Source organism: Ursus americanus, chromosome 36 (genome assembly GCF_024610735.1).
Source record: "Ursus americanus isolate L20-20 chromosome 36, mUrsAme1.1.p, whole genome shotgun sequence".
Lineage (NCBI taxonomy): Eukaryota > Metazoa > Chordata > Mammalia > Carnivora > Ursidae > Ursus > Ursus americanus.
Genome location: NC_142162.1, coordinates 9,756,003 through 9,779,145, shown reverse-complemented (window position 1 = coordinate 9,779,145; position 23,143 = coordinate 9,756,003). Strand labels below are relative to the sequence as shown.

The 23,143-nt window shown below is 35.2% G+C and overlaps 1 protein-coding gene and 1 long non-coding RNA gene across 3 annotated transcripts in view; one reads left to right on the top strand and one right to left on the bottom strand.

Moving 5' to 3' along the window:
* Positions 1-23,143, bottom strand: part of UNC13C (unc-13 homolog C) — a 631,335-nt gene that overhangs the window by 4,930 nt on the left and 603,262 nt on the right. Inside the window, exons 34-35 of the mRNA XM_087859197.1 lie at positions 1,732-1,824; positions 34-193 (exon numbers count right to left, since the gene is read on the bottom strand). Coding sequence (XP_087715323.1) covers positions 34-193; positions 1,732-1,824 — 253 coding nt within the window. The remainder of the gene's footprint in view (positions 1-33; positions 194-1,731; positions 1,825-23,143) is intronic.
* Positions 1-23,143, top strand: part of LOC148107035 (uncharacterized) — a 375,737-nt gene that overhangs the window by 298,299 nt on the left and 54,295 nt on the right. The window lies entirely within an intron of this gene.

Below are 23,143 nucleotides of genomic sequence, written 5' to 3'. Positions count from 1 at the left end.
CTGGTTGAGTAGGTGAGTTGGGTCATGACTCACAATTGAAATGTTTCATTGTACTTTGGTGACCATGTGTTGCTTTTTGTCTTCGTGCCTTGTTTTCTCTTTTTGTCTCCTAGGTTAGGTCCCAGAATACAAACTTCCACAAAGGGCCGGAACATTGCGGTGGTCTGCCAGTTTAGGTCATTAATAGCAATCACTAAAAACCACAAAGGGAAAGGAATGCAAAGTGTTAGCAAACAAATGGGTGGAATCTTAGCCTGTCTTTTGGTCCTTAGAATTAATTTTTTTTTAGAGTTAATTTTTTTAAAAAATGATGTATGAAGACATAACTTGCCCTTGATAGCACCCTAACCCCATTGATAAATATATATTTATATCCTTGAAGAAAAAGCAATTTACTCTCTGGAATGCACACATGATTGGGCTTTCAGCTCTTAGCTATGTGGCACTGGTGTGGTGAAAAGTTAGCTATAACTGAAATGACATTTGTTACTAATGAAAAGTTATCTTTTCTCTTGTTTAAATAAAAATGTGATGTTTTTAATATAAAAAATGAAGATATGTTCATCATGAAACACCTAGAAAATATACAGAAAATAGAAAATAGATTAAGATAAAACCTATAATTTTATCAGTAAGGGGCAACGACTTAATATTTTAGTATGTATGCTTTCAATATTTACTTTATATACAGAGTGGGATTAATGTATTATAGTCTTATAAGTAGTTACATTTTAAAAGTCCATCATGGATATCTTTCTAATTCATTATATATTTTCTAACTGCAAATATTCTACTATATGGATATTCTATCCTATATTTAGCTCATCACTTATTCCTAAATGTTATGACTGATTCCTAATTTCAGGCATCAAAATTCTTAAATGTACATTCTTATATGTATACTTTTGCTCATCCTTTGAAAATGTTAAAAATATATAATTAACATAGTTATTGTAAAAGTTCACAAAACTTTGGTCATTTGATGTGTAGCGTCAACATTTTTTGAAAATTATTTAAAGATACTGGCAAGTGTAGGCATGCCCCTTAGCAACACTGCACATAATCTGTTATAGACTGTAACTGTGTTACTTTTATAACGCAAACATACAGCAGGCAATGCGATTTTAAAATGTGTTAGAAGGCCATAGTTTTTAATGAAGTGGATATTGTGACTAAGTCTATGATAATATAAAATAGAATATGATTCCCTTGAGCAAAATTAACCATTAAATATCACCTTCAAAATGACCCCAGCATTCAGATTGTATTTTTGCAATCTAAAACCAAAAGATTGAACCAGTCCTTAAAAAAAAAAAAAAAGCCTGTTGTTGAAAATTACATAGAAAAAGAAGTAAATAGGTAGATAATGTGAATAGTAAGAAGGTACTGACCTATCATAAAATTTGACAAGTTATGGAGCCAACCATAGTACTAATGTTCAATGTATAACCTAGCATCAACAAGAGAAAATGTCCAATGTATCTTGTTTTGAAATGTAATCTCCAATGTATTTAAACCATTTAGATATTTCAGATAATATAGGCTAAATATCTGTGCCATTGATTTTTTTCAGTTTTAGATCAAAAGTTTTGGTTTCATGAAAAAATTATGAGCATGCCCTAAAGTCATTAAATATTTTTAAAAACAGAGCTAAGAAAAAATACGTTTTTTATATTATTGCAAAGGTTAAGGTCTACGAGGCTGTTTGGTCTATCTGGACTCGATATATACCTTTTACAGTGACTTTATGCTCTCCAGTTCCCGGGGTAGCAGTGATGTCCACGTGAACAGATATCTGACCCACTGACTCTTTGGAGGGGCGACCTGCAAATGAGCACACATTTACTGACTCAAACTTTTAGGTTACTTTAATCATTGACATGCACATTTTCTGCATAAGGGACTTTAAAGTGAGTTCATGGAAATGAATGGTTCTTTTCGTTAATAGCACATCATAGGTATTGATAAATGTTCACTAAATTAAATTTGCTATGCAGGTTTGAGGCTTTGGTGTAATCATATTTAGACCACTGAGCTAAAATTTCATATGGTTCTCAGATACCATAAGACACCCTGATAGTAGTACTGTGGTTAGAAGAACTTGCAGTTGCCTTACTAGGCCACTAGTAAGCTCTGTTCATTGCTTAGGTACAAAGATGTGTTATCGCCTTTCATGCCTAGAAGAGCTTTTCTACAACGTGCCCTACCAAAGCACTGGGGCCACAAAGATGGCTCCGTAGAACATTTGTTTTCATGAAGCCCATAGTAGGCCAGGAGAGACCAACCTACGAACACATTGCTGCAATACAGCGTGATAAGTTCTATAATGTATATTTGCAAGATCTGATGGCATAAAAATGTGTACTCCATTCTCCCCTGGTGAAGGTTAGTCAAGGGTTAACATGCTGTATTGGAAAGTGCCTGTGATTTGGGGGTCAGATAAATTTAAATTCAAGTCATTGTTATACCTCCACTGGTTCTCTGATCAGATTTTGCCATATTCTCAAGTCTGTTTTCTTTTTGTAAAATGGGGAAAATAACAGCAACCTCTTACTATACACACATGTATTAACATCTATGAACATACGTATTTTTTCCACAAATAGGACATATGTTCTAATTATCCTTAAACTTACCTTTATCTTTTCATCTAAAACTGCACTGTGAAGATCTTTCCATTTCAATACGTATAAAGCTAGCCCCTGTTCTTTAAGATAGCCTGGAATAGCACAGCACTAACTACAAAGTAAACGTTCAATGAGTAGTTGCATGAAAATGAATCACTGAAATGTTTACAAATAATTAAAACATGGAAATATTTAAGACATTAAAAATAATGTTTGGCTTTTATTCCATTATGTGAATATACCATAATTTATTTAACCATATTTTGGTTTCTGATCTTTTGCTACTATAAACAAACTATAATGAATACTTATTCATATTTACAAGTTCATAGTATAATTTCTGTAAGTGAAATTTACTTGTCAAAGTAGATGGAACTTGAATTTTGTCCCATAGAGATTTTTTTTTAAGATTTTATTTATTTATTCGACAGAGATAGAGACAGCCAGCGAGAGAGGGAACACAAGCAGGGGGAGTGGGAGAGGAAGAAGCAGGCTCCCAGCGGAGGAGCCTGATGTGGGGCTCGATCCCATAACGCCGGGATCACGCCCTGAGCCAAAGGCAGACGCTTAACCGCTGTGCCACCCAGGCGCCCCTTCCATAGAGATTTTTTAAAGCAGATTCTTATTTAAAATTTTTTTAATTCCAGTGTAATTAACATATAATATTAGTTTCAGGTATATAATACAGTGCTTCAACAATACTATGACACTACTCAGTGCTCATCATAAATGTACTCTTCATCCCTTTCACCTGTTTCACCCATCCCCCCCCTCCTCTCTGCTATCCATCACTTTGTTCTCTGTAGTTAAAAGTTGATTTTTCAGTTTGTATCTATTTTTTTTTGTTCATTTGTTTTCTAAACTCCTCATGTGAGTAAAATCATATGGTGTTTGCCTTTCTCTGACTTATTTCACTTAACATTATACCCTCTAGATCCATTCATGTTGCAAATGGCAAGATCTCATTCTTTCTTATGGCTGAGTAATATTCTGTGTGTGTGTGTGTGTGTGCACGCACGCACGTGCACGTGTGTGTATACACACCACATCTTCTTTATCCACTCAGCAGTAGATGGACACTTGGACTTCTTTCATAACTTGGCTATTGTAAGTAATGCTGCTGTAAACATTGGGGTGCATCTATCCCTTTGAATTACTGTTTTCATATTTTTTGGGTAGATACCCAGTAGTATGATTGCTGTATCATACAGTAGTTCTGTTTTTAGCTTTTTGAGGAACCTCCATACGGTTTTCCAGAGTGGCTGCAGCAGTTTGCATCCCACCAACAGTTAAGAGGGTTCCTTTTTCTCTACATCCTCGCCTACACTTGTTGCTTCTTATGTTTTTAATTTTAGCGATTCTGACAGGTGTGAGGTAGTAGCTCATTGTGGTTTTGATGTGCATTTCCCTGACGATGAGTGATGTTGAGCATATTTCCATGTGTCTGTTGGCCATCGGTATGTATTTTTTGGAGAAATGTCTGTTCATGTCTTCTGTCCATTTTTTATTTGGATTATTTTGTTTGTTTTTTTGTGGTGAGTTGTGTAAGTTCTTTATATATTTTGGATACTAACCCATTATCAGATATGTCATTTGCAAATATCTTCTCCCATTCAATAGGTTGCCTTTGCATTTTGTTGATTGTTTCCTCACTGTGAAGAAGCTTTTTATTATTATATAGTCCCAATAGTTTATTTTTTCTTTCTTTCCCTTGCCTCAGGAGACATATTTGGAAAAGAATATTGCTATGGTCAGTATCAGAGAAATTACTACCTGTACTCTTTTCTAGGATTTTTATGGCCTCAGGTCTCATATTTAGGTCTTTAATCCATTTTGAGTTCATTTTTGTGTATGTTGTAAAAAAGTGGTCCAGTTTCATTCTTTGACATGTTGCTGTCCAGTTTTCCCAATAGCTTTGACCATATAATTGTGGGTTTATTTTTGGGTTTTCTATTCTGTTTCATTGATCTATGTATCTATTTTGATGCCAGTGTCATACTGTTTTGATTACTACTGCTTTGTAGGATATCTTGAAATCTGGGATTGTGATACCTCCAGTTTTGTTCTTTTTCAAGATTACTTTGGCTATCTGGAGTCTTTTGTGGTTCCATACAAATTTAAGGATTATTTGTTCTAGTTCTGTGAAAAATGCTATCAGTATTTTGATAGGCATTGCATTAAATCTGTAGATTACTTTTGGTAATATGCATATTTTAATAATATTTGTTTTTCCAATCCATGACCTGTCCCACAGAGATCTTAACAATTTATATGTAATATATGAGACTAACAAGAATCTTATTTTTAAAAAATATATAAATGAAAGAATGAATGGCTAATAACCAAAGCTGAAAATAAAAGTCCCTAAGAGACCCAATTTCTACCTTAAGAGGATCACTGATTTGGGCCAGAACCTTTCAACAAGACCTGATGAGAGCCAGTTTACCAAAAGGACCCCCCCCCACCCTGCCCATCTCAGTCATTTAATAAAAGGTTTGAAAGATAGAAAAGGGGTGGATAGAAAATGGTTGTTCGTTTTGGTTGGTTGGTTGGTTTTACCTGAGGTAGAGGGAAGAAAACTCCCAGAGAAATACTCCTAATCCTTGGAAGCAAAATGGTCATTTCAGTTTTGAATTGGTTCCTTCCTAGCAGACAGTATGACATGAGTCAAATGAGGGACAACCAGCCACACAGTATGCCAGGACTACCTCCTTATGGCTGCCAGGAAGTATGAGAAATGGTTTCTGAATGGGCTCTAAGTCCCAGAATTGGGGACAAGAAAGGGAAGATGTGGTCGTGGGCTATAGCCTTGTCAGGGATTGTCACAGATGGGGCAAAGATGCATGCACCTGAGAGGAACGTGGCATGATGAAACAGGTGAGGTGCATCAGGAATAAGAGGGCAAGTCTGGATCCTTAGACGAGTCCATTAATGCCCTGAGGATCTATTTGGAAATGAGTCTCACACCAGCCATCTCTAGTGAGCTTCTGCTTCCCCAAAGACAATGAACAGGAATAGCCCTTAGCATTAGCCGAATAGACAATGACCCTTAAGTAGACGACTACAAATATCATCACTTAAATCGAAGTAGTCATTTGTCTTTTCCCTCTCCTTCCTTTCTCCTCCACAACACAGTAACTACCACCAGAGGGAAGAAGGAAGGTACAGATGAGAGAAGCCCATGCCTTCCTTCTCCTATTCCTTCTGCTAGCAACACCATTTTCACCTGCTTGTGGGGAGATAAGGAGAGCTCTGAATCTAATAAGTGATTAAAGTTTAATGTGAGCTGGAATAGGTCTTAAAAATCTGAATAATTTTCTTATGGTGCAAATAACTAATAGGATACAGACCTGAACTGTGATATCAATAAAGGAGGCATCCATGCAGTAGAAAGTGGGGCTCACAAGCAAAGGTGAGAACTTTTTTGGGAAAGTAAGACAGTTTTATGTCATCCCTAAGTTGGTGATATCCTTATGAAATGAAGTCTTCCTTTTCAAGAATAAAATATATCTTCCTATTATTCAAGTCTTTTTTTGTGTACATTTTCTTTGTGTGAATGTTACATAGTTTTTAGAGGCTTTTTAAAAAAATATATTTATTTTAGGGAAAGAGAGAGAGAGAACAAACGTGAGTGGAAGAGACAGAAGGAGAGGGTGAGAGAATCTCAAGTAGATTCCTTGCTGGAAGCAGAGGCTGACATGGGGCTTGATCTCATGACCATGAGTCTGATGCTTAACTGACTGCGCCACCCAGCCAGCCCAGAGTGTTGCATATTTTTAAAAGCTTATTCCTAGGTATTTTATCTTATCCAATTTTAAATAGGACCACTTCTTCCATTATATTGATAAAAGGAAGGCTAGTGATGATTGTGTATTAATTTTTTTTATCCATCCAACTGAATTTTCTTTTTTCCTTTTTTTTTTCTTTGAGTGAGTGAGAGAGAGAAAGGAGGGGGTTGGGGCAGAGGGAGAGAGGGAATCTTACGCAGGCTCCACACCGAGGACCCTGAGGTCAAGACCTGAATCAAAATCGAGAGTGTGATGCTTAACCAACTGAGCCACCCAGATGCTCCCACCAACTGAATTTTTTTAATGAAAGATTTGTATTTAATTCTTGAGTGTTGCACATATATAATCAATTATCTTTAATCAATTCTTTTTAATCAATGAAACATTTCACTTTTCCTTTCCAAGTTTTATACCTCATGTTTGCCTTGGCTAAGTTGATTGGCTTGTCCTTCTATATTACATGGTAGTATTTAACGTAGATGTGCTTGTTAGCCTCCATTTGGCTCTCCAAATTCATTTTCCACCCTTCTCCCCTCTACCTTCTGCCCTCAGAGGCTATCTGACAATTTCAATGGTGTCTTCTGTACTCTAGTGTCTATTTGGGTCTGGCCAAAGGGAAGCCCTGGCAAAGGATTAGAAGGAGGGAAGAGAATCATGTCATGTATTTATTTCTTTAGTCTCCTTCCTGTGGCCTCACCTTGTGCTGACTAAATCCTGCAACCAAGCATCATAATTTCCTTCAAGCAGCCCTCACTAGGTGACAATATTTTTCCAGGTTCTAGTTGCTTCCTCCTCTTGTTACTGTTAACGCAAGGAGTAGTTCAATAGTTCACTATTCCTTCTGGTCTCTTTATAACCCCTGCCCATACCTTTCTACATAGTTTCTTTATTAAATCCTTTCCAAATAAACTTAATTGCAGTGTTCCATCTGACACCTGTTGGGACTTTGGTTAACAGAGTTAATGTTTTTGATTTGCTCATAACTTTAATAGAAATGCTTCTAGTATTTTCCCAATACTCTTCTGTGGAACAGTGAGACAGTTTTTGGGGGGGAGGATCAGGGCTTAAAACACAGACATTAATTTCTTAGCAACTAATATTGCTAAGGATTTTACAGAGGAGAAAATCCTTAAGGAGGCTCCTGAAGGCTGAGTTGGAGCTCATCTCTTAGACAAAGGAAGTCAAGGAAATAGCACGAGCACACATGCATCAGACAGAGTGGTGTATCCTGGAAACTGCAAGTACTTAGTATGAATGGAACACAGATGAGGCAGTAGCAAGAGGAAATCTTAAAGAAAAGCTTGGTACCTTGAATGCCATTTAGAAGTGTTTAAACATTTTCCCAGAGCTTCTGAGAAGTGGCATAGTTGGATTTATTTCTAGAAATAATTTCTCTCATTTGAGTAAAAGATGGATCATTTTCATTACTCCATACTCTTCTGGAAAGACACCTGCATCTCACTGTACCATGAATCAAGTCCTAAAACCCAGCACTTTCCTAAGATGCTTCTGATGACCTTTTACTTCATCCATGTTGTGGGTCCATGTTCACATTAGACTAATTCTTGAACACTTTCTTCACGTTTTGACAAAGACAAACCACATGTTGGGAGCATCCTTTCTCTGTCATCCTATGAAGCCCTGTCCAAACACCTCTACTATAAAAATACTTTCGTTTTTTTTATCCTATAAATAATCTGCAATTATATTCTTGACTTCTTCAAATACTAAAAATCCTGGGCAATGGAATCATACTGCTTTGATTATGCAGATGGTCTCAGTCACTCATTCACAGATAATTAAAACTCCATGAACTTTCATTTTCTTATTTTTAAAGTGGGGATAAAACCACCTACCTGACAGCACTGCGGTGAGGCTAAGAAGAGTTGATGAAAAAATACATAGAATATTTTGAGCCTTGCATTTAACAGCTGCTCGGAAATGCTTCCAAGTTTATTATGATAATGCAATTCTTTATAAGGGGATATTCAAAGTTATTAAATTCCTTGAAGATTCATGCATAATGCCCACATATAAAAATTACGGGAAAAATATGGACATTATGGTTATCTAGATCTGTAAGAAGATAAGTCTGGGATGATTGATGCTCTGCCCAACAACCTTGGGAATCTACTTCCTTCACTAAGACTTTCTGGGTTGCGTAGAATAGTGATGGCAAATTTTTAGAGTCCGCAAATGTCTAATAGGGAAAACTCGTTCTTTATAATGTAAAAACCATGTTAACCAAGAACCTGGTGAAATGAGTTTTTTGTTTGTTTTTGTAACTATTGTTGAAATCACAGTTGATGGGAAAAGGCCTCTAAGCGACAGTGAAAACACATGCATCCAGTTTGCATAACTGTCATTGTTTCCCTAAGGACCAGAGCCTGCTCATGGCTTGGGTTTGTGGTTAAAACTTGTATGGATTGTCTTGTATGTATTCTATGAGCGGTGATACAGCAGTGGCTGGTTTCTGCCCAGAGTAAACATCATGAAATGATGGTCAGACAAGTTATTGATTGAATGTGTTCATAACTGAGAAAAGACTTCCATCAGGACACTCACCAGGAGGTGTCCTTTCTTCATTTGAGTTTCTAATCACCAAGTTAATTTAAAGTCTTTAATTGTGTTGTTACAGGATTTGAGAGATTGTTATGCTAGGAAAAGTAAAGTTCTAATTAGGAAACTTGGATTTCTGTTTGCTGCTTTTATTTTGGAAGAAAAATTTTATACCATTTTAAAACAAGTAACAGCTTATGAGACTTGCCTAAAACCTTTTAAAAGGTACTGTTTAAATGCACAGATACAAGTTTTCCCCTTTACAAATTGCTTTTCTGCAGTCTTCTACATGTACCTGCTGTCTCTGTGTATGTGTGTTCCCTAAAGAGATACGGACAGTTGCATTGGGAAGAGAAAAACATTAGAAATCATACTTATGTACTCAGCAGTGAATGAACACTTCTGTGAACCTGCCTGGGTAGAAATATTGACTAGACTCTACAAATACACATTTCCCTTGCTAACACAAAATGTGAAATTTGCTGCTCAATCAAGTCAAACATAGGCTTGAGAACGGACTTAATGTGTCACAACCCTAAACAAGTGGAGTTAGGAAGTAGTTTAAAAGTGTTTATCATTACCATTATTGCTTTAATAGTCATGCTATTCATGATTGTAACTTGAAGACTCCAGGTCCTACTTTCGTGGCCAGGTATTTATACCACCCCCTAGCAGCTATGCAGTGCCTGGTATTGTAGTTAATTATGCAGATTTTTTTTCTTCCTAACTATATTCCATAATGGCAAGAAACTTATATTAATAATTCATACATTTTATTGCCAATTATATAATAAACTTATGATGTTATTTTGATAGATACTAAAGGAACAATTCATTGTTTGAATGTGCAAGTACTCCCCACTTTACATGGTGTTTTGTGCCCAGATTTCAGCTCCCATAGTTGAGTAAAGTAACACCCCTGTCCCAACAAACAGGTTCAGATTTCAATTATCATGGTGTAGTAAATGTGTATCATTGCATAAGTACAAACTTGGCTGCTAGTTTTTCAGTCTACAAATCACAACATAAAAGATATGTCATCAGTGATCAATTACATTGCTTCTTTCAAAGTCTGCTGGTGTTCACCTCTTCAGTTTACACACACAGCAAAGTGTGTAGTTGTGTTGCTGCCTTATTTCCCAGTGATGAACCCATGTGACATTTTACAAACATGGACAATCAAAAGAGGGAACTGACCAGCAAAGATAAAAAAAGTGCAGCAAAGAAATAAAAAGTGGTAAGGCTGGACTGAAATTTGCATAGAATGTAAATGAGTTAATTGACAAGATTACTGAATTGGGAATGTTTACACTACCACCAATGGAAAGACTGAAGAAGCAGCTGGGGAACTCAGTGAAAGTGAACTTAACTGGCAATAGATGAGGAAGAAGATGATGTCCTAGTGGAAGTGACATTGGAGGAAAATCTTTACATTTAAGGAACTCTGAGATATGTTACAACGTTGAAAGTAGAAACTAGGATACATTTTCAGTAATTGACCCAAACTTTGGAAGGAATATAACATTCCATCAAGGCATAGAAAAGATCTCTGGTTTAGAGGGTACAGTATATATCGTGCTGTGATGTTCATTAAATACTTCTTTTCTCCCAGCCCCCACCCTTTTACACATCAAAGAGGAAAAAGCAAACTCTGTCTTGATGTTTTGTTTTGTTTTATGGCATTTAAAATCTTGCTAAGCTAAAATGCAGAAAGATGTGAAACCAAAGATAAACACCATAACTATACAGACAGATAGCATCTGGATATCTTAAGATTATGTGTTTTTATGTGATAATATTTAGCTTGTATTTGCAACTTTTTATATTAAACTCCACAGTATTTTACCTATTAAATTCCACAGTTATCATTCAAATATATATTTAAATTAATTTTGCTTCCTGGAACAATATGGTTTCTTAGATTTCTGTGCTTTATCCTTAAAGTTACTACTGATTAAAATCTTTTTTTCTCTTGCAATTTTTTTTTAATTCAAATTAGTTAACATATAGTGTAGTATTGGCTTCAGGAGTAGAATATGGTGATTCTCACCTACATGTAATACCCAGTGCTCATCTCAACAAGTACCTTCCTTAATGCCCATCTCACATTTAATGCATTCCCCACCCCCCCAGCCTCCCCTCCAGCAACCCTCAGTTCTTTATAATTAAGAGTCTCTTATGGTTTGCCTCCCTCTCTGTTTTTATCTTAAATTCCACATATAAGTGAAATCATATAATATTTGTCTTTCTCCGACTTATTTTGCTTAGCATAATACACTCTAGTTCCATCCGCAGTGTTGCAAATAGCAAGATTTCATTATTTTTGATGGCTGAGTGAACAGTCCATTGTATATATACACATTACTGATTGAAATATCTTATATTGCTGCTGTACACCAGTGAGTTTTCATGGCTATAGCATGCTGCAGTGTGGTGCTGCGAAATTTATCAGGATTAATAAGATTTGAGATGTGTCAAATCTTTGAATTAAGTCACTGTGCTAGTTGGGTATCCTTTTAGAATTCTTTTGGAAAGTTTAGTTATCTTGAAATATTTTAGGATTGAAAAATATAAATAGTTTTTAAAATGAAAGGTTGTTAGAACTAAACAGAGCCTTGGAAACTATTTGACCAATCTCTTTTTAGAGATAAGGGGTTGGAAGCTAAATGTCTTAAAAGCTAGCTGGGCAGTATCAGTGGTAGGTCTCCTTATTTTAGTTGAGGTCTCTTTCAACCAACAAACTAGCTTGCCTCTGAAAAGGTCTTTTGAAATCCACCTGATGGGACAGACCATTAAAAAAAAATTGAGGAAGTTGATAGGTGTGAATATGGCCAGTCACTGCTGTTTTTCCTACTTGCAACTCGGTTAAAAAAAATCAGAAAAGTTTCAACTTCAACCCTGACTTTGAATGCTGACTAGCACCTGAGATCTCTTTCTAATGCAGTCAGTCAGTAACTGTTTCACCTGTCAACATCTCTCTTCTAAAGTCTATTCATGCACCACGATTTTTAACAAACACAGTACCTAGGAGAGAAAAGGAAGAGATGGATTCCCTCCATATGGCAGTGTGTATTCATACCAGGTAACTCATTATTGGTAGGAAGGGACTAGGGCATGATGCATTTTGAGGGTTGAGAGTTTCAGAACATGTTTTTTCTTCTTGTTAGTCACTGAAGTTAGTAAACACAGCAGTAGGGGCCTAGCTAGTTTAGTTGAGCGAAGTCAGGCTATGGGCTGTGCACCCCTCACTTCAAATGGTTGGATATACCAGTCACCAAAGACTATTGAAAAGTAACTGTTTCTCTTACTGATTTACCTCAATGTATTATCTGAATAGATAATCATCTTTGAGGATGAGTAAATAAGGGGCTTCTGTAAAACAAAATCTATAGCACAAGAAAAGGATAACAATATCTCAAGGACTCAAGGGAGAAAGCCTGTTGCTAGAAATGATGTTGCTGAAGAAATCAGAATAGAAAATGGAGTCCTAATAAAATGTATAATACAAGGAAATTTCTTGAGCTAAAAAATCTGAATTTTTAAAGAATTCAGTTTGTTTTGGAAAAATTAGTAAGGCACAACATATAACCATGCATACCTAGGTGAGGAAGAAAAGAAAGGAGAAGGGGAGTAAAGAGGATAAAGAAAAGGAAGAAAGGAGGAAGAAGAAATAAATCCAAGAAGAAAAGCAACAAAAAAATTTCAGCTGGTCTATATTTTTCCTCACAAAATAAGATTCAGAAGGAAATGGAACAATGCCTACAAAATTATGAGGGAGAGAGTCTATGATCCTAGAATTTTAAATCTAGCCAAGTTGTTTCTCATCTGTGAAAGAAACAGAAAGCAAATTCCAAAAATTTAAGATAGATATATCTAGATATAGATATAAATTTTTTTTTCAGAGAAGACTGGAGAAGTTGTGTTGCATAAGGCATGGCAGTGAGCATTGGTGCCATTTAAATATGAGAATATATTGTAACTATCCAGTGGGTCTCAAATGGATACATATTCCTTATAAGATTTGAGTTTATGAGGGAAGGCATAGTCTTAGTTTTATATTCTCAGTACCTATCTCTGTCTGACACAACAAAGAAGCTCCATAAAGCAGTGGAAGAACAGAAGTTTAGATGATGTGTGGATCGAACAGGAGGTCAGATATCAGGAAGGGATGAACTCTGTAATGGGAATGTAACTTTGAAAGGTTTGTTCTCTTGGTTCTAATGTTGGAATATTGGGTTAGTGAATCAGTGGAGAAATGATGAAATTATGGGCATACTCAATGGAGATTTTCCTTACCAAACTAAATGCCTGGCTTCTAATCCACAGAAATATTCTCTTCTTGTAATATAATAGCTACAGAGACAAGTTGCCATCTTTGCAGGAAAATCATGAATTTGAATAGTTGAAAACAATTCTGTGAATAGATGATCATGGAGTGTAAAACTTGCTTTGTAGTAGCTTTAAGATGCTCATGGCAGTTTCTTAATTATAGGGATTTGGGGAGTTTGGGGTTGTGGGTATTAGCAGTGGCACATGTTCTATTCAATACTGAGTTAAAATAAAATGACAAGACACAAGCAATAATGAAAGAAGAATAAAAAGGCAAATCCTGGAGAGAAACATTTAAAATTATAGAGAAAGTCTACAAAACTAGATCTGAAGTTCACCTGAAGTTTTTACACTCTGAAGATTCATAAAAGGAAAAACATGAAAATTATTAAATATAAGAAACAATCAAGGAGAGCAACATGATAATTAGTCAACAACCACTCCCTACCGAGTCTCTCTGGGGAACTGCTTTCATTGGTAAACAGCTGGAACACTAGGAAATTGTGATGGAGTTTTTGCCTTTATTATTTTTTTTTACAGTACTTCTTTAATGTTGCATTGTGTTATTTATGGTGCTTCTAGTCTGTCTTGCCCACCAAAATATAAGCTCTGTGAGGAAATTCTCTTTGCCCTGGTCACAGATCTTTAGTGCCTAACACAATGCCCAATACATAGGAGGTACTCAATAAATTTTTACCAAATACACATAGTTACAAAATTTTAAAGGGAGGTTAAGAATAATGCCTAAAGTGCAAGCTTGAGGTCTAGAGAATAACTACAAATGATAAACTGGTTTTATAACCTTGGAGTTTTATCGTGATCTACGTCTCTATTTTGATTTGCAGCTTTTAAAAAAGATAAAGTATTTTAGAAACAGTTGAGATCCCAAGAATACTTCTTCCTGTCCCATTCTCCATTCCATGAATTCAGAGCTTATTCCTTAAATGTTTATGCTTGTATTGATCAACCCATAAATATTATGCATTTATAATTATACATTATTTAATATATTTGAAAATATTTATAAATGATTCTGAGTATGATTTTATACCTTGCTTTATTTCACTCAATAGGGTTTTAGAGCTTTAATAAATGTTGCTATAAGTTCATTCACTTATAACCCCTGTATCATTTTATGAAGAGATCATTATTTATTCATGCACTCCCCTATTAATGATTATTTAGGTTATTTCCAATATATTGCTACAGCAAATGAAGCAATAAAATATAGCAATAAAAATGGTTTTTTTATTATGTCTGCTGTTGAGATTTTGATCAGCATTGCATTGAACTTGTAGATTTTTTGCGACCTTGACAATACTGTTGTATAGTTCATGAGCATGGTACTTCGTTTATTCACTTATTTATGTCTTACCTTCAATAAAATTTCAGTTTTTTTCCTAGAGGTTTTATACATATTTTGCTAAATTTACTTGTAGGTATTTTAATTCTTTCATTGCAATTTTAAATGATTTTTTAAATTTCGTATTCTAATTGGCTATTCATGTGCAAATGAATGCTGTTGAGGTTGTATGTTGATTTTGTAAGGAGCAATGTTAAAACTTCTTATTCTAATAGTTTATAGGTTTGCTTATGCCTTCTATGTAAATAATTTCTGCTTATAAGGTTTCTTTTTCAATTGTTTTTGAGTAGAGAAGAACACAATCTCCCTAATTAATTTTATGTGTCTATAACCTTGAGATAAAAACTTAACATGGCCAGAGAACCCCACGAAACTAGTTTGTACATATAACTATAAAAGCTAAATGAAATATTGATAAAATACAACGCTTTCACCAAGTACAGTTTATTTTAACCAGAAAAGCTTTGTTTAAACTATAATCATAATAAATATAACTAAAAAATTATCTCATAAATTCTGAAAAAACATTTGATAAATTTTAGTGCCCATTCATGATAAAAACTTACATAATTCAGATTTTAGGCATGGTTTCTAAACGTGATAAAGAATATTCCTTTTAAAACAACTAATATCATACCCACATGTTAATTATTAGAAACCTCCTTTTAAAGTTGGGAGCAAAATGAGAATAAATACAGTGGTCTGAAAATTTATATGAAGGCAATGATTTAAAAAATAGAAAATATAGTTTGGCTCTTAGAAATGGCAACAATTTTTTTTTCAACACTAGGCTTGTAAAAAGCTAACATAATTCAAAAATTATTTTCTTTAAGCGAGTTTCTTGAATTAACTTGAGAGGTAAAAATCTTAAGAAATGTATAGTTATATGATTTTGAATGATGAATATATCATTCTCAAAGCAGCAAAATAAATGTGTGTATATGTGTGTGTATAGCTCCTGAAATAAACCTTATGTGTGTGTATCCTGAAATAAAACTAATTAAAAATGTGATAAAACCATGAAATCTGATTCAGGCATAAAAGGATAATGATAAATAAGAGAAAAATATGTCTCTAAAATAAAATACATTAATGACGTCACTTATTTGCATATTTAGTTATAGATTTACTGCAATTCTAATTAGAATCCCAAAGGCTTTTAAAATATATTATTTTACAGAATCCAAAGCCCATTTGGAAATGCATTTCTAATAGAAACTATGAACTTATTAAAAGCAGAACTTATTAAAGGGAACTAAGATCTTATCACAACTTATTAAATGAAGTAACTAAAACATATTTAAAAAGAAAAATGAAAATTTATTCTTATAAAATATTAAAGCATTTTATTAAGCCACAGTAATTAAATTGGTCTAATTCTGGACTGTAAGTAGACAGACTAGGGTAAGAGGTCTGGAAACAGAATGCCAGTATAATTAAGATATCAACGGCAAAGGGACCATTGGTAGGAAAGGCAAATGACTCAATAATTGGTGGAATAACTGGCTACTGTTGGAGGAAAAAGGTTTAATTTACATTCTCACCATATATCATATACCAAAGACAAATTCTGATATATTAAAAACTTAAAATTGATAAACTAAAAGAAGAATACAATGTAGACAAATTTTTATTTGATATTTACATGTGGAAAGACTCCTTGGACTTAAAATTAAAGAAATCACAGATGAAAACATACTGGAAACATTTGTAGGTCAAAAGACATCATAGGCAAGTAATCAACTGAGAAAACGTTTACAACAATGTTACAGAGAGTTACTCTCTTTAATTTATCAAGCAATCGTACAAATTGATAAACTCTAAGATGCCAGTAAATAACTGAATATAGGTCATAACCAGACAGTTCACAAAGAGAAATTCAACTAGTTAATATTGAAAATGCTATAGATTTTGTGAAAAACCTAAAATTCTAATCTGCTTTTGATGGGAATGGAAGTTGGAACAAACTTTTGTTGGAGAAATGCTTGGGTATTACATTGCTTTCTAGATATTCACACTTTGGGTTTAGTATTTTCATAATGGAATTCTATTCAAAATGTAATTCTAAATACATAAAAGAATTTACATGGGAATGTTAAATGCTTAAAATATCAATTGAAAATTGAGAAATAAATTTAAGTATTTTGTAATTGGGGAATAAGCAAATTATGAAATACCATCTATGTGATTGGTATAAGTATGACATATTGATAAAGAGCTGATAATATCATGTAAAATACTTAGCTTGAAATACTATATGGAAAGGATACGTAAGTGCATATAAAGCTCCTGAAGTATTTCTAACAAATATAAGAGGACTATCAAAAGTTTGATAGTGTCTAAGTAATCATTTCCCTTTTTTATACTGTTCTGCATTGTCTATTGTTATTCTAACAGGCATATGTTACCTTTATAGTCAAAATAAAATAAAGCTAGTTAAAACAAGGTTTTAAAACTCATATCAAGGGAGTTTGATTTAATACTGGTTAAAACACAAAGTTTGTCAATAAATAGGAATTTTAAACTCCCGATTATAGATATTCGAAATAATACCTCCACATATTTTTACAGAAGAGTTTGATAGAGATTATAAATAGCTGAATCTCTCAGGATTCCTACACGTCCCTCCAGAGTTAACTTACGGTGTTCTCACACCTCCTCCAGTTGGCAGCTTCTCCTTTCCCAACCTTGGTAACACCATTCTTCCTGCCATTCAAGCTCAAATCCTTGAAAACCCCATGGGACTCTCCCTCTGCTTCGTTCGCTGATCCTAATAACTAAATCTCATCTGTTACTCTTCACATAGTTTGCTTGATTCAATCTCTGCTTCACCACGCTACTCTGTTAGTTTAGGACCTTCTCACCGCATCTAAGAATCACCTTGCTTTCATGTATTTTATATAACTTAGCAGGACGAAGCTTCTCAAGCTACAAATTCCATCCTGTGACTCCTCTGAAAACCAAGGGCTCCTGTTGCTTTGACAGGAAATCACAAATTCCCTAGGTAACTCTTGGCTTTAGAAATTCTACCTCCGTTAATTATAATCAAATTCCTCTCTCACTACGCTCAGCAATATCTCTTTTCACAAGGCTTTATTCCGTATATTCAAATCTTGCCCCCCTCCAAACTCTGCCAGCCCTCCATGGCTTTCCTAGTCATTCCAGTCTGTTACTCACTGTCACTTGGAGCCACTTCTGCATTCTCACTCACACCACCCATTTTGGCAATTGAAAATATTCTGCCTTATCGTGTATTCCTGTTTTCTCTCCTACCAAACTTTATTGCATCATGAAGTTACAACAATATTAAAATAGTTTCAATGTTAAATTAAAAAAAAACCCTGTAATTGTCTAGAATGTTTGACAATATCTGCTACTGGCAAAGCAGGTAGGATTTCTGATGTAAAAAAAAAAAAAAGTCAATTGGAAAGTAAGTTTTGGAGATGCCACACTGTTGTGAGGCAGTGTGCACAGAAGGTAAGAGCTCAGGGGCGCCTGGGTGGCACAGCGGTTAAGCGTCTGCCTTCGGCTCAGGGCGTGATCCCGGTGTTATGGGATCGAGCCCCACATCAGGCTCCTTTGCCATGAGCCTGCTTCTTCCTCTCCCACTCCCCCTGCTTGTGTTCCCTCTCTCGCTGGCTGTCTCTATCTCTGTCGAATAAATAAATAAAATCTTTAAAAAAAAAAAAAAAAAAAAAAAAAAAAAGAAGGTAAGAGCTCAGTCTCTAGACCATATCACCTTCATTTAAATGCAGGATCCACCGCGTGTTAGCTGGGAGACCTTGGGCAAGCTACTTCGTCTCTCTGTGCTTTAATTACCTCATTTTTAAAACAGAAATAATAGTAGTACTTGCCCCATTCAAATGTTACAAAGATTAAATGCATCATCACCTGTAAGGGACTTAACAAATGTATATGGCATATAGAAGATTTCCTATTATTGTGGTTGTTTCCTAAAATATTACACCAGTCATTTCCTTTGACTTAGCACTTTCCTTTTTTCTACTGAAGAAATCTTCAATTTCTATTCTATGCATCTGTCGTACAGAAATACTTGCATAAATATACAAAGACATGTATGACTAAGGATATTAATGGAAACATTTTTATAATGGCCAAAAAATTAGATAAAACCTATAAAGTTTGTACGTAGTAAAAAAGGGAATATGATCATACTTTATGGTAAAATATGAATCCACACTAAAAGAGTGAAAGAAATCTGTATATAAGTTATGAAAAGATAAGTATGAAAAATCAAATAGCCTAAAAGTATGCACGTTATCCAATTATGGGGGGAAGAAAGAAAAATAGAAGTTTTATATGTGTATGACTGAAGGTCTGGGAGAATAAACTGACAGAATCAGCAAAGTGTTTTAGCTCTTCTGTCATGCACTTTCATAGTACCTGATTTGATTTTAGTGAGCGTCTATCACTTGTGAATTAAAATGTTTCCATATATAAAAGAAAACATAGAGTAGGAAAATGAAGATGATGAGTTCAGTTCACTGACTGAGAATCCTGTGCTTTCCCTAACAATGAGAGAGTACGTGCTTTACTGATGCGGCTGTCATTTTGACCAGGACGTTATCTACCCCGCCAAGCAGATCTCATGAACAAACTGCTGGATGCAGCATGTGAGCAAGTAATTGAACAGTGTTGAGAGGAAAATTAGTAACATGCATCGATGGCTAGATGGACCCGTGTCTGCGGTGATCCGGTAATAGATACCTGGATGACAGCAGAAGACAGAGCTCACTTCCTTAGGGTAATCAGTCAAGAATGCTCACCCGGTAGAATATTCTCAAGCTAGAAATCAGTTTCGTTAGGGATAATGGAAAGATCCAAGAGATGACCATAGATACCAATGGTAGGTCACAGGCTGAGGGTTCATTTAGTAAAGGAGACTTTATTGCAGGCCAAAACGCTGAAGAAAGAGAGACTAGTGTTGAGATACAAAATGTAATTTCACCATCACTTTGGAGCAAGCTACTCCGAAGGAGGCGGGTGTAAACAAATTAACTCCTTGGCAGAAAAGGCAAAGGGACTTGGTAATGCATGGCTCTGACCTTTTCATCAGGAACTGGTCTAATCTAATGTAATGCAGCAAGGATAACATAACAGCGTAGAAGGAACTGTAATGGATAGAATAAATAACATTTGTCAGAATAGAAATAAGAGAATATTTATGGTTCCACTTCCCAACAGATAGAGTGAACATAAGGAACTTAATGAAAGACCCCACACCCCACCAATGCAATTCCTTTTCTTCTTGTCTTTTTTTTTGTTTGTTTGTTTTTGTTTGTTTGTTTTTGGCTTATTAATCATTGCACAATACTGATAAGACTTTGAACATCGAAATCTGGAATGTGTAAAAACTGAGTTACTTCACAGATTTTAAAAATAATTTCTTCATTTGGTAATTAATTTATAAAATCTGCCACTCTGCTAGGTGTTGGGGAGGAAACAGTCCATGAAATGAGTGTGTTATATCCCCTACCTTTAGATAAGTGGAATAAAATATATTCTTAAATAACTGCATTTGAAGGGCCCCTGGGTGGCTCAGTCAGTTAAGTGTCTGCCTTCAGCTCAGATCCTGATCCCAGGGTCCTGGGATTGAGTCCCGCACTGGGCTCAGTAAGGAGTCTGCTTCTCCCTCTCCCTCTGCCTGTCACTCCCGCTGCTTGTGTGCACTCTCTCTCTCTGTCAAATAAATAAAATCCTGAAAAAAATAAATAACTGTATTTGAAGATACTATTTTTGTAATCTGAATGATTTGGGTTTGAATCCTACCTCTGGCATTTACTAGTTGTGGCCTTGGCCATCATTTTACCTTCTCTGAGACTCAGTTTATCTCTGGAACTGAAATCACATTTTTAAAATAAAATTATGAGGACAAAATGAGGTAACACTGATTGAACTCACTGTCTATTAGGTGCTTATAAATGTTAATTCCTTTACATTCTTTCATTTTAATTTGGGTAAAATGATCTATTTATTTTTCGTGTAAAAAACTTGTATTTAGAGCAAAAAATGAGTTGTAAAGGCAAATATCTGGAATACATTGATTTTAGCTTTAGATTTAAGCAGAATTATTAAGCCTTAGATTTAAGCAGAATTATTTAAACATCTACTTTTTGGTAATGCTTATTTTCTTCCAAAAATCTTGAACTTCATATGACAAGTGAAGAAATTTTTTTTTTCTAAAGAATGAAGGGAGAATACATATTTTTGAGGGGACTTTAAGTTTTGAAGTAAACACACATAAAAATACAAAATCAACTGTTTGTCTGAAGCCATCAGGAACAAAGCAAAAAGCCTCAGAAATAATTCCCCCGAACTGTATTCTTTACAACTATATCACTGTAAAAACTTTGTAAGTTCAAACAATGTTGAAGAACTCCCCAGTTGGGTATAACATTAGAAATTATTTTTTAATAAAGAAAACATTAAATCTGACTCTGATAAAGGGCAAGCATGCATGGAGAAACACAGATAAGAGACTGTGTTCTGAAGGAGTTTAAATACTGACTTCTAGTAATTTCCATGGCCCAGTACATCCCTGTGCCCTGTGGCTTGGTTCTAACTTGAGACTTGCTAGCACTCTTAAAATTCATTCCCATTTTTGTATTAAACTCTTTAGAATTAGACCTCTTTCAGAGCCAACCACTGGTTGCCTACATAATGCAACATTTGCCATAAAACTGAACACTGCTGCCCTAAAAATTCTAACCATCCATCCATCTATCCATCCATCCATCCATCCATCCATCCATCCATCCATCCATCCATCCATCCAGGATCTGAGGCTGAAGTCAAATGCCGTGTTCTGCATGAAGCCCTCTTTGACCCCTCTACCAGGAAAGTTTCTCCTCTGACATAACTTCATTTATCATTCTTTTAAAGCTCTTAATAGTTTTTACTTTGATTAGAGTTACTTGAATACAAACTGCTCGTATTTCCAATTCAGTAAACTATAAACTTCCTAAGGACAAGGGACTTTAATACATTCCTCTGTATAACTGCTATGCTTACCCCAGTGCCATGAACTTGGTAGGGGCTCAGCAATGGAATACAGAGAAAGTACAAAAACACAGCTGCTGGAGTCAGATCCCAGAACAACCCAGCTCCTAACTTAGGGTGTTATTTTGAGCAGTTCCTCAATCTCTCTATCCTTGGTTCTTCATCTGAAAAAAATAGGATAATAATAGTATTTACTTCAAAATGTTATTGTGAAGACTGAACAATGTAAAACACTTTGTGGATGGCTAGCACAAAATAAATGCTAAGAAAATGCTAGTGGCTAACATTTTTTCTAAGGTACAGTCTCCTCAAAAGCATATGCATTCAGAACTCTGGGTCTGGGTAAGGCATTTGAGTAGCTAAAGCTTTCTTTCTTTTTTTTTTTTTTTTAAATGAAAGCTTCCAGAATGACAAAGTTTGACTCCCTAGGTTCCCCTGAGGAATCCACAAATGGTTCATAAGATTCCTATGGTATATCCTCTGGTGATTCCTATGGTAATATTTGAGTGACATACCACCTTTGATATCACCTACTGACTGAATATGGAACACATACATCCTTAAATTTGTAAACAAACTCTTTCAAATTATAATGTCTCTTGTGAACATTTGCAAAACTTTATAAGGTTCGTCATATCATATTCTCATTCTGAATAAAACTAAGCCTTAGGTCCTTGCTCAAATTTGTGTTGAAAGCAAGATGATTCAACCATGTGGTCAATCAGAGAAATGTTATCTGTGGTGTGGGAAGACCACAATTTCTGTTGTAATACTAAATAACAATGGAATATATATTCTTAATAAATGTACTTATCTTTTGTAGTAAAATAAAATAAAATAAAAATTAAAAAACGGGGGAAAGAGATAGCCTAGCAATGACAGGCAGTGGTCTTACAGGCAGATGCCCTATGCTTCCCAAAGAAGAGAGAGACCACACTCTGCCCAGGGTATGGCAACCAGCTCTGGTTTATTCTCCCTATCTGCAAAAACTTATCAGCAGTTTCAGGCAACACTGACCCAGTGTCCATGACTAATGTTTACACTCAGCAGGAATGTTCCTGAATTTCGCCCCTTAGGAGAAAGAGAAAGAACATGTTGCTTGCAAATTATTTAAGCCTTGGGCTTACGTGGGTCTGACCAGTTCCGACTCTGTTCTAGCTGCATCCTAATTGATTGAAACTGCATTGAGTCATTCTTTTATTCATTCATTCAGGCATCCATCAAACATATACCTCAGGCAGTAAAAGTGGTTTAAGTCCATGATTCCCACCCATTGTGTTGTACACTGGAAACATCTGAGAACTTTTAAAAAAAATAGATATGGACTCTATCCCAAGCCAATAGAATCTCTGGGGTGGAGCTCCAGCATTTATATTTTTTAAAAGTTCTGTAGGTGGTTTTGGTTCTGCCAAGATTGGGAACTACAGATAGAGTGGCTCCCAAGTGAGAAACGCAAA